This window comes from Nicotiana tomentosiformis, chromosome 7, assembly GCF_000390325.3.
Source record: "Nicotiana tomentosiformis chromosome 7, ASM39032v3, whole genome shotgun sequence".
NCBI lineage: Eukaryota > Viridiplantae > Streptophyta > Magnoliopsida > Solanales > Solanaceae > Nicotiana > Nicotiana tomentosiformis.
The window spans coordinates 106,834,037-106,847,194 of NC_090818.1; the positions used below are offsets into that span (position 1 = coordinate 106,834,037).

The 13,158-nt window shown below is 35.7% G+C and overlaps 1 protein-coding gene and 1 long non-coding RNA gene across 2 annotated transcripts in view; one reads left to right on the forward strand and one right to left on the reverse strand.

Annotated features, from left to right (window-relative positions):
- Nucleotides 1–6,381, forward strand: part of LOC138896556 (uncharacterized) — a 55,962-nt gene extending 49,581 nt beyond the window's left edge. Inside the window, exon 2 of the long non-coding RNA XR_011409912.1 lies at nt 6,191–6,381. This is a non-coding gene — a long non-coding RNA (uncharacterized lncRNA). The remainder of the gene's footprint in view (nt 1–6,190) is intronic.
- On the reverse strand, nt 6,003–7,656 carry LOC104110588 (probable glutathione S-transferase). The gene is made up of 2 exons (XM_009620114.4): nt 7,205–7,656; nt 6,003–6,549 (listed from the first exon to the last, which is right to left on the reverse strand). The coding sequence occupies exons 1-2, from the start codon at nt 7,511–7,513 to the stop codon at nt 6,196–6,198; spliced, it is 663 nt and encodes a 220-aa protein (XP_009618409.1). The 5' UTR covers nt 7,514–7,656; the 3' UTR covers nt 6,003–6,195.
- Nucleotides 7,657–13,158: the final 5,502 nt, after the last annotated feature.

The window sequence follows — 13,158 nt, forward strand, 5'->3', positions numbered from 1 at the left end:
CCACGGACGATTTTTGAGTTAATTTCGAATTTTATTGAAAAATATAATATTTTCTTATGAAATTGATTCCTATAATTTTTGTTGGCTGTATTGAATTATTTTGGCTAGATTCGAGCCTTTCAGAGTTGGATAATCTTGGAAAAGGCCTACTTGTGGATTAAATTGGAGCAAGTCGAGGTAAGTAACTTGTCTAACCTTGTGTGGGAGAAATTTCCCCTAGGATTGATATTGATGTCATAATTGTAATGTGATGAAAGTTATGTACACGAGGTGACGAGTGTGTACACTGGCTAAATGTGGAAGATTATGTATTCAAATTTTTGTAGATCACGGTTTAAAATTAATTAAATTATTTTATCTTATATATTCTTCACCATTGATCTAAGTTTTATACTTTAAACTTGCTTGACCTTTTCCTGCTAATTGTTTTACCTGTTTAGTTGAAACTTGGTTTCTTTGATTCTGTGCATTATTTGAAGGTTGAATTTCTTAAATTTAAATATTATTAATATGATGTATTTGATATTCTAAATTTGGTACGGAAGCAACGTATTAAAAATTTTGAAATATTATTTTGTTGAGTTATTTATTCCCGAATATTTTTGTGAGATTTTTGTACTCATTGTGATTGAGCCGTGAGCTCCCTGTTGTGGAAATATTATTGATATTGTTTATTTTGGCAAATTAAAATATTTGAGCACTTGAGGTGCAGATTGTGATATATTGTGATATTGATATGCATACGGTAGTATAAGGTTTGGTGTTGAAACGCATGCGGTGAGATAAAGGTTGCTTGATACACGTGACTAGTAGGGGAACTACTAGAAGTCATGCCGTATGATAAGGGTGGCTAAAACGCGGGATGCTATTTCGAAAAAATATTTTCTTTAAAATTAAATGTGAAGGCTCCCGCGTTGATATAAGAAAATGAGTTATTGTGAAATTATTTATTATTTGGGACTACGAGGCGGTACCTCGGGAGTACCCTTGTTGATATTTTTTTTATGGCCGCAACTGTCTTTGATTATTATCGTGATTTTTCTTAAAGTTCTAAATTTCTGTTTTCTTTCCACGAGGTATTATTTGCCCTTATTCTGTGCAATTTAATGGTGACATATTACTTACTTGATTCGCTTCCATTGTCATTTATTGTTATTATATTATTAGACATATTACCATGTCTTTTATTATTTCAGTAGGGCCTGACCTAACCTCGTCACTACTCTACCGAGGTTAGCCTTGGCACTTACTGGGTACCGCTGTGGTGTACTCATATTACACTTATGCACATCTTTTTGTGCAGATCTAGGTACTTCCTATCAGACCAGGTATCAGTGATCTAGCTGAACGCGGAGACTTCAAGGTATATACGCCCGCGTCCGTAGACCTCGGAGTCCCCTTCTATCCTTATTATGTTGTTTTCCCTATTCACATTAGACTCTGATGTATAAAGATATTCGTACTTCTTCTTTAGAGCTTGTGACTTGTATTTTCACCGAGTTTTGGAAATTTCTTTATGTACTGAGAGATTGAGATTTTTAAAGTTTTTAATTGATATTTTGATTATTCCGCATATTGATAGGCTTACCTAGTCTTAGAGACTAGGTGCCATCATGATATCCTAAGGAGGGAAATTTGGGGTCGTGACAAAAAGCATCCGCAACTATTTCATGGTATCTAGGATGTTGAATGCTATTCTCCACCGATATACTACTTTCACCAACAATCACCTTATGAAATACACCATCAGTACCATCAACCTCTCCATGAATAGTTCACATAAAATAATTATCCATAAACCCCTTTTCTATAAAGATGGGTCGTAACATCCTCCGAATCCAAAAATTTCAAACACTTGAACTTCGTACAAGGACACCTAATCATCCCTCCTATCCGAAATGGTTCAAGTGACATTGCATACTTAATAAATTCCTTAACCTCTTCTATAAATTCCTACCTCAAAAATCGACGATTAGGATAATTCTTATTATATATCCAACTACGTTATTCTATCAACATAAAGAACATATAAATTACATGTTATATTAATCATAATTCAAATTAATTTATAGAATTAAGTTACATAATAAACTTTAGTTACAAAGTATAATATTTACTTACTAAAATATTGAATTAGTTAAGTCATTCAATTACACTAACTTACTAACTATTAATCATAATTAATAAACCCTAAATCATAATTTAATATTATACATCCAACTATGATATTCCATCTACATAAAGAACAACTATAGAATTAAGTTACATAATAAACTTTAGTTACAAAGTATAACATTTACTTACTAGAATATTGAATTAGTTAAGTCATTCAATTAGACTAACTCACTTATTATTAATCATAATTAATAAATTCTAAATTATAATTTAATATTTTCTAAATCATAGTTTAATAAGCCCTAAATCATGATTTTGTAAATCCTAAATCTAAAAAATTATAAATAAATTTAAATAATTCCAAAATCATAAATTGTAAACCCTAGTTTATACAATTGAAAGAATTTAAATAACTAAAATCAACAAATGTAGATAACTAACCTTCAAAGAGAGCAGAGGGGTCTGATTTTGGGAGTGGCGCAGTAGTGGATGGCGCGGCAGTGGTGGCGGAGGAGCAGTGATGGCGCAGCAGGGGTGGGACCAACGGAGAACGGGGAGAGACGAAGTAGGGGGTTTGATTTTGGGTGAGAAGGGGGTGATGAGTTTATTTGGGTGGGGTTTGAGAAGGGTTCACGGATGTGGAAGAAAGAGTGAGAGAAAGAGAAAGAGAAAAGAGAAAAATGGGGAAGAAACCCATCTGTTGGCACCCTAAATTAAAATTTTCCATCCGACTTTGGTCGAAAACTACGGTCGGTATATTTAAGTTAGTGTTTGACCGTTTGACCACACATTTCCGACCGAAATCGATCGGTATTTCAGTTTTATTTTTTTTTTTAAAATTAATTTAATGAAAATACCAACCGAAGTCGGTCGATTTTAGTCAATTTATACAAATAGCTTTTAAATAAATAATATCTAATATTTAATATATATATATATATATATATATATATATATATATATATATATATATATATGTGTGTGTATGTGTGTGTGTGTGTGTGTGTGTGTGTGTGTGTGTGTGTATAAATATATATACAATTTAGGATGTTTTATATACGTAGATTGTAAGTAACACTAATATATAAGTGTTTGACCATTTTGACCACTAATACCGACCGATTTCGGTTGGTAACCTATTTAAAAACAAAATGTATAGTGCTATAAGATGTAGTGCTATATTAAAATTTAAGTTATAGCAACAACAACAAAATGTATAGTGCTATACACACACACGCACTATACACAAACACACTATATATATATATATATATATATATATATATATATATATATATATATATATATATATATATATATATATATCACACACACACACGCACTATACACACACACACACTATATATATATATATATATATATATAGATTGTAAGTAAAAATAATTAATCTATAAGTGTTTGATTATTTTGACCACTAATATTGACCGATTTCGGTAAGTAACTTATTTAAAAATAAAATGTATAGTGCTATAAGATGTAGTGCTATATTAAAACTTAAGTTATAGCAACAATAACATATACTCTATCAAATCACACAATTGGAGAATATATATATATATATATATATATATATATATATATATATATATATATATATATATATATATATGATAAAGTAACAATACTCTATAAGTGTTTGACCATTTTGACCACTAATACCGACCGATTTATATATGTAACTTATTTAAAAATAATTAAATATTTAGTGTTATAAGATGTAGTGTTATATTAAAACATAAGTTGTAGCAACAACAATATATAATCTGTCAAATCACACAATTGGAGAATATATATACACACAATTTAGGATGTTATGTATATGTAGATTGTAAGTAACAATAATTAATTTATAAGTGTTTGACCATTTGACCACTAATACCGACCGATTTCGATCGGTAACTTATTTAAAAATAAAATGTATAGTGTTATAAGATGTAGTGCTATATTAAAACTTAAGTTGTAGCAACAACAACATATACTCGGTCAAATCACACAATCGGACATACATAGATATATATATATATAATTTAGGATGTTATATATATATAGATTGTAAGCAACAATAATCTATAAGTGTTTGATTATTTGGACCACTAATACCGACCGATTTCGGTTGGTATTTTTATAATTATATTAAAATTAATTTTTTATTATCAAAAATAATAATTGACGCAGGGCGGATTTTTTTTTTGAATTTTTGACTAACATCGGTCGGTATTTTTATAATTATATGTAAAAAAAATTATTATAAAAAAAAAAAAAAATTGATGCAGAGCAGAAAAAAATAAATTAAAATTTTCGACCGACTTCTGTCAGTATTTTTATAATTATATGAAAAATAATTTTTTATTATCAAAAAAAATAATTGACGCAGGGCGGAAAAAAATAAATTAAAATTTTCGATTGACTTCGGTCGATATTCTATAATTGTTTTAACTAATCATTAGCATGTCAGTTAGGACGTTTTGAAAAAATTTGGACTTGCGTTGTTTAGGGAGTCCCCACACGTGGGATATTACTGGGTTGTTGTTGTTGTTGAGTTGTTTAAGGAGTAATACATTATAACTGAAGAAATTATAAATTTTTTAGAACAAATAATTAAGGAAAATGCACATATATATTCATACTTTATTTATGAATGATGACTTTAGATTAGTCAAGCTGCCATCGAATAACGCATTATAATATATCGACATTCTTGGATATCTTAATTATTATAAGTAAATACATATATTAATGGTAAAATATCATTAAATTATTATAGTATTCCTTCATTTATTCTTTAACATTCACTGAATGAAGTGATTCTCTTAGAAGTACCTTTTTTCTATTCAAAGAGTACATAGATTTGTTCTAAAACAATTGCTTAGTTTTTAATATTTAAAACTTTATGCGGTGAAGTTTTGAGAAGTTCGCTTCCTTGGTGTTGAATTATATCTTCTAAATATTTTTGAAAAGTTTTAATTTTTTTTTTTTTACTTTAAGGAAGAAATCATTCTTTATTTACAACAAAAGTTTTCTAAAAACTGACTTCGCCGGCTTTGGTTTTGAAACTTACTTACTATCCTTGATTACCTTTTACTTTGTCATGTTGCTATTAAAAACAATTTGGTTAGTGACATGCCGAAGGAAAAGTCAAAATGGGGACCACGTTTTAAAAAAATGTCATGCTACATTTTTGCTCCAACTACTTTGCAACACCCGTTAGTACATAATGAGTAAATTCCCAAAATACCCTTATGGCGGCAAGCAGGTACCGGAAGCTCCGCAAACTCTCCCTTATGTGTAACTTTCAAAAATTTGGTCAAATATTAAAATGCATTTTTGGTCCAAAAAGAAGGTTGGCCAAACAGATTATACGTCTAAAGAATATGAGGTACTTTTTATTTTTTTCTTAATTAGTATCCATTATTTGGAGTTTACTCATTCGATTTATTCGGATTCGTATGGCTCATGAAAGAAAAATGCTCTCTATTAGAACTTTTTTTTATTTTTAGAGATCGAATATGAGACCTCAAATTAAAGATGAAGGGCCATTTTGTTATTTTATTCTGTTATTTTAGCTGGTGCTCCATTTTGAGGGTAACTCTGCCTAATATTTGGATCAAATTTTGATATTTTTTCTAAAATTCGGAATGTTTGTCTGAAGTAATAGAAAAATATTTATAAGTGTCTTTCCTTTTATATGAAAAACTTTACTTTTCTACAGAAAGTACTCATAATTTTTCTTAAAGAAAAGCTGTAAGTCTATGATTGCTAAAACTGGGGACCACTAAAATTTGGGAGCAAGATTTTTTGGCACTAATTTAACTTTGCCCCTAAAAAAATCTTTTGTTTCAAACTCCACTTGTTTGGAAAGGCGAAGATAAAAAATAAAACATGACTCTTATCATTTAGTAGCTGGAAGAAATTACAATCACACAAAATCATTGACAAAGCAGCAAAACAAATACACAAGATACTACCTACTCTGTGAAAAGCTGGCTATGCTAGTTTTCTTAAATAAGTAGTTTTATTGCCACAACCAAATCATGGTAATTCGCAAATAAAAAAGTGTTTTTATTTGGGAGCTGCTGCAGTTTGAAAGCGAGTTTGAAAATGGGCAAGTAACACATCCCTTGAAGGTAAATATTTCTTAACTTGGCTGCAGTTAATATACTCATCTTTCCAAGCACAAAAATTGGGAAATTTTTCACTTGTCACCAAAATTACTCCAGAGGCTTCTTCAAGAATTCCCAGCCAAAATGCCATCAAATTAGCAGCTATATCAGCAAATCCAAAGTTGTCTCCTACAAAGAATTTTTTGTCCTTGAGCTCATTATCAAGAATCTTTAGCAGTTCACTAGACTCCTCCTTAGCTTTGTCTGACTCCTCTCCTTTGCCAAATAAAGCTTTTCCAATTGTAGTTATGCACTGCAAAAAGCTCAAATCTTGAGTTCTAAACATTTCTACTTTTATCAAATATATTCTGCAAATTGGTATGTATTGCCTGATTAGAGGTCCAAACCAATCCATTTATTTGTAATTCGTCCAAACTTAAACAGGTTGGATTATGACTTATTTATTGACTTGATAGAACAGGTTGAATCGATATGGGTTAAAACAATGTATCCCCACCACGTCTTAAAATCCAACCCAAAGCTAAGCATACAAAATCAAAATTGAGATTGAGAATTATATAAATTTACTTGTAACCCGCCCAATTTGCCTAAGCTATATATTATCTTGACATGTTTTGACTAGACCCTTGTGGGAATATATTGTTGTTGTTGTTGTTATGTTTTGACCAGCCCAAATTTGATTCAACCTGCGGCTTTGCCACCGGTAATAGCACGACCATAATTTCCAATTGAAAGAAGGCAAGAGCAAGAAAAATGAAAAAAAAAATATTGACATAGCAACAATAACAATAACAACCTTAGTGTAATTTTACGGTTGAGGTCCAGGGAGAAGTTATTTATACACAGACCTTAAAGATTGACGTAGCAGAGGTTCAAATTAACAATTAAAGGCGATATTTAAAAGAAAAAGGACAAGTTAAATTGAGCAAAAGCAAATTCAACCTTACCTTAACATCAAGGAAATTAGCCCAGAAACGAGCTAAAGCTCGGTCATAAGGGTCTTTAGGCAAAATGGAAGGGCCTTCAAATGTTTCATCAATGTATTCAAGAATGATCATAGACTCAGAAATGGGTTTTCCATTGTGAATTAGCACTGGGATTTTTTGGTGAACAGGATTGGATTGAAGAAGCAGAGGGCTCTTGTTTTGTAGGTCTTCTTCTATAAATTCATATTCCACACCCTTAATCTTCAGAGCCCACTCAACTCTGCGACTAAAAGGACTGAGTGAAACACCAAGCAACTTCACTTCTGCCATCTCAATAATTAAGTTGTCTGGATTATTACTTTACTATGTTTAAGGAAAGGAAATTTATGTGGTGGGTTTTGATTCTTGAATTTTTGTCTTCTTTTTATAGATGGGAACCACGAGTGTCTTAACAACCAAGAAAATGCAATGTTTCTTGATCAACAATTCAGTTGTTGCATCTTTTTTTATGCTTCCAAGTTGACTGGCGACTAATCCTCAATTAATTGTAAGTCTATAATTATGAGTGGTTGGAGGTTTTATTAGTTATAAAATGCTGGTCCATTTGAAACTTACATCCCACATGAGCTGGAAAAGGAGAAGAAATGCGAAGCTTCTATTGAGAATGAACTGTACTCTTTTCAGATGTAAAGTATACACCTCCATTTCAGTTTTCAATATATGTGGTAAAGTCAAACGGTGGTTAGGACAATAAGATGACTTATGTGCACCCGTCACCCACATTCAAATCTCTGCATTGTCATAAATATAAGAAATATAAAAATGTTTTCACTAGATCTCGAATTCAATTTTGACTAAAACTAATTGTAAGATAAAGCTAGTTTCGTGGGCTATTCACATACCAGGAAAGTGTCTTGTGTTACAGTTTTACTGATTAGTCAGTGTTTGTACAATAATTAATCATATCAATTCTCTCGTAGATTTGGAAAAAGCAAGAAAGAATTGAAAGCTCACGTTTGCTTAGTGAACAGAAAATAAGTATCCCAAGCTTAGGCAAACATTATGGCTGTGTATACGGTCGAAATAGATTTCGACCTTCGCACGTCCGATCGAGTTCGAACGATGGTCGATCGAACTGAGACTCCAAAGATGGAATAAACAAGACTTGAACCCGAGGGGCCGACCCATGTCGAGTTGAACATCGTTTTCGAGCTATAGTCCAAATCGAACTATGACGCAGAGTAAAGGTATCATGTTTATGATCCAGAGACCGACCAGCATTGACCCCGAATCAATTCGAGAGCTCGAGTCAGAATCGAGCTCGAGCCAAGATCAAGAGCTCGAGTCAGAATCGAGCTCAAACCAAGATCGAAGGCTCAAGGCAAGATCGAGCTCACAGACAAAAGCCGTTGCAATCCCACTAGCGAGAATCTTGGCAGAAATTGTGGAAAAGCTGGTTTATTATGGGTCTTCCACTGAGTATTTTTTTTATTATGCTTAGAGCAAGGTCCCTCTATTATAAAGGGCATGGTTATCATTTATCAAGGGGCAAGTTTTCTCAGGCTTACATTGTAATAAAAACGCTATATTCTTCCACAGTAAAGAATCGTTCTTTCGGATTTCTTAAATTGATTCTATTTGTTGAGTCCTGAGATTCATTGTTCCTTACAACCTTATCTACTTCACATTCTTTGCAATCCATATTTATATTTCTATTTATCCTTGCAATTTGTATTAAGTTACGCCACATATCCTTGGAACTACGTATAAATTCAACTCTATCCATTTTTTAGGTAAACAGTTTGGCGCCCACCGTGGGGCCAAGGATAACAGTAGTTATTTGATACGACTCTGAAAAAACATGCCATTGTGTTTTGCGCTTATTTTCGAAAATATCTTGAATTTCGGATCAGCTACGAATAACCATCAATCAAATGGCTTCACCGGTCGATAACAGGGTTGGTCTTCAAGACGAAAACAACAACTTGACACCCAGTATTGAAAGACCACTAATGAACACCGTTGGAGCTCAAATCGGAGCGCCAATTGATGTCAATTCACACGTAGCCATTGAGGTGAACCTATATGTCGAACCCGAGAATAGAATCCATGATGGAACTCGGTCTGCGGTTCGAGATACTCATAACATCGAGAAAAACGGTGTTAGCTTGCGTATGATTTTCGTAATGTTGCAAGCCCAACAGGCAGTAATAGCCCAGTTGCAAAGCCAAACCCAGCTACAAAGCAGGTCGGAGCCCAATCTACCCCGAGAAATCACCCACAGAACGGAACCAGCCATAGTGAAGTCAAATGAGCAAGAATCGGGGACTACTCCCGAAATTACTAAATTACTCGAGGAACTCACAAAGCGAGTCGAAGCCAACGATAAAAAAGTAGAAACTTATAACTCTAGGGTCGATCAGATCCCGGGAGCTCCACCAATGATAAAAGGGTTAGATTCGAAAAATTTCATGCAAAAACCCTTTTCCTCGAGCGCAGCCCCAAAACCAATCCCCAAAAAATTTCGTATGCCAGAAATTCCTAAAGATAACGGAACTACCGATCCCAACGAGCATGTCACTTCTTATACATGTACCATCAAGGGCAATGATTTAGAAGACGATGAAATAGAATCTGTGTTGCTGAAAAGATTTGGAGAGACCCTCTCGAAGGGGGCGATGATTTGGTATCACAACCTACCGCCGAACTCGATCGACTCGTTCTCCATGTTAGCAGATTCTTTTGTGAAAGCACATGCCGGCGCCATAAAAGTCGCAACAAGGAAGTCGGACCTCTTCAAGGTAAGACAAAAGGATAATGAGATGCTGAGGGAATTCGTATCTCGTTTTCAAATGGAACGAATGGACCTGCCTCCAGTCACAGATGACTGGGCTGTTCAGGCTTTCACTCAAGGTTTGAACGAATAAAGTTCGACGGCTTCACGGTGATTAAAGCATAACCTGATCGAATACCCATCCATCACATGGGCCGGCGTGCACAATCGGTACCAATCGAAAATTAGGCTCGAAGATAATCAATTGGGGTCTGAACCCGTTGTTCGAGGGGTTACTAATCGGGAACGAGGTCCGATTGGAGATCGATACCAACCGTACAACAAAAGCCGCAGAGTCAGTGAATCGAGACATAACCTCAGGAAAAATAACAAAAGAAGCGATCGAAGTCATGGCTCCCGAGGGCTGTTAAACAGAAGCAGTATCGATAGGCTTGCCGGATCTAAGGAAGCACCTCGGTTATCGGAATATAACTTCAGTGTTGATGCATACGCCATCGTATCGGCTATTGGACGCATCAAAGACACTAAATGGCCTCGACCAATGCAGTCCGATACTGCCCAGTGGAATCCCAGTCAAACATGCGAATATCATGGCACCCATGGCCACAGAACGGAAAAATGCAGGCAACTAAGAGAGGAAGTAGCCCGCTTATTTAACAAAGGGCACCTTCGGGAATTTCTGAGTGAGAGGGCGAAGAACCATTTTAAAAACAAGGATTTCAGCAAGCAAAATGAACAAGAAGAACCGCAGCACATCATTCACATGATCATCGGCGGTGCCGATACCCCTCAGGGACCAATGCTTAAACGCACTAAAACATCGGTTGTGAGGGAAAAGCGATCTCGAACTCAAGATTACGCACCCATAGGGACTTTGTCCTTTGATGATGAAGATGCAGAAGGATTCATTCAACCTCATAACGATGCACTGGTAATATCCGTACTCATGAATAAAACTAAAGTTAAGAGGGTGTTGATCGATCCAGGTAGCTCGACCAACATCATCAGATTGAAGGTCGTAGAATAGCTCGGCCTGCAGAACCAGATCGTACCCACAACTCTGGTTCTAAACGGATTCAATATGGCATGTGAAACCACCAAAGGCGAGATAATCCTACTAATAAACGTGGCCGGAACCATCCAGGAAATGAAGTTTCACGTGATCGAAGGCGACATGAGATACAACGCCCTTTTCGGAAGGCCATGGATCCACAACATGAGGGCTGTACCTTCGACCCTACACCAGGTCCTCAAATTCCCAACATCGAGAGCTTTCAAAACAGTGTACGGAGAACAACCAACCGCAAAAGAAATGTTCATTGTCGAGGAAGCGAAATCAATATCCTCGCCTTCGCCAATAAAGGGATCGGGCTCAGAAGGAGAATGGGACACCAAATAGCAATCACAGAAGTCGCCTTCGACCCAGCCAGATAATTAGAAGATCGAAGAATATGATGATCAAAGGGTCCCTCGATCTTTCATGATTCCCGATGACTCCGATGCCACCAAATCAACAATTGAGGAACTAGAGCAAGTCACACTAATCGATCACTGGCCGGAGCAAAAGGTATACTTGGGAACGGGGTTGAACCCCGAACTCAGGAAGAAACTTGTTCAATTTCTTATCGATAAAATTGATTATTTTGCCTGGTCCCATTTAGATATAACAGGGATTCCATCGGACATAACAACGCATCGGCTAAGCTTGGACCCTAAGTTCAGACCAGTGAAGCAAAAGAGAAGGCCCAATCTGAGGTAAAACACGCATTCATAAAAGACGAGACAGCCAAACTTCTCAAAATAGGGTCCATTCGGGAGGTGAAATATCCCGAATGGTTAGCCAATATAGTTGTAGTGCCTAAAAAAGGAAAGAAACTTAGAATGTGTGTGGACTATAAGTATTTAAACAAAGCATGCCCCAAAGATTCTCTTCCGCTGCCCAACATCAATCGCATGATAGATGCCACGACCGGCCACGAGATCCTCACTTTTCTCGATGTCTATTTCGGGTATAATCAAATCCAAATGAGCCCAGAGGAGCAGGAAAAAACTTTATTTGTCACCAAATATGGAACATATTGTTATAATGTGATACCTTTCGGGCTAGAAAATGCAGGGGCTACTTACCAGCGCCTAGTAAATAAAATGTTCGAAGAAAAAATAGGTAAATCAATGGAAGTTTACATTGATGACATGCTAGTTAAGTCCCTGCACGCAGAGGACCATTTGACCCATTTGCAGGAAACGTTCGAGATTTTGAGGAAATACAACATGAAACTCAACCCCGAAAAATATGCTTTCTGGGTCAGTTCGGGCAAGTTCCTCAGCTTCATGGTGTCGAATCGAGGAATCGATATTAACCCCGATAAAATCAAAGCCATCGAAGACATCAACATCGTGGACAGTGTAAAAGTTGTACAAAGGCTAACGGGACGGATTGTAGCCCTAGGCCGATTCATTTCGAGATCATCAAATTGAAGTCACAAATTTTTCTCTCTACTCAAAAAGAAGAATGGTTTCACTTGGACCCCGGAATGCCAACAGGCATTAGAGGAACTAAAACGATATCTATCGAGCCCACCACTACTTCACACACCAAAAACAGACGAAAGACTGTGCTTGTACTTGGCAGTGTCAGAAATCGCAGTGTGCGGTGTCCTAGTTTGGGAAGAGCGAGGTACGTAATTTCCTATTTATTATATAAGTCGGACCTTAGGAGAAGCAGAAACTAGATATCCGCACTTAGAAAAATTAGTACTCGCACTGATAAGCGCCTCTAGAAAGTTAAGATCATACTTTCAATGTCACCCCATATGTGTATTAACTACTTACCCGCTTCGTAATATTTTGCACAAGCCCGAACTATCAGGCCGATTAGCTAAATGGGTCGTCGAACTCAGTGGGTATGATGTCGAATATCAACCCCGTACGGCCATCAAGTCTCAAATTTTAGCAGACTTCATGGCCGACTTCACGCCAACCCTCGTACCTGAAGTCGAAAAAGAACTATTGAAATCGGGTACATTATTGGAGGTATGGATCCTTTTTACGGACGGGGCTTCGAACGTGAAAGGGTCCGGGCTAGGCATAGTTTTAAAGCCACCCACGGGTAACACTATTAGGCAATGTATTAAAACTACCAGGTTGACTAACAACGAGGCCGAGTATGAGGCCGTGATTG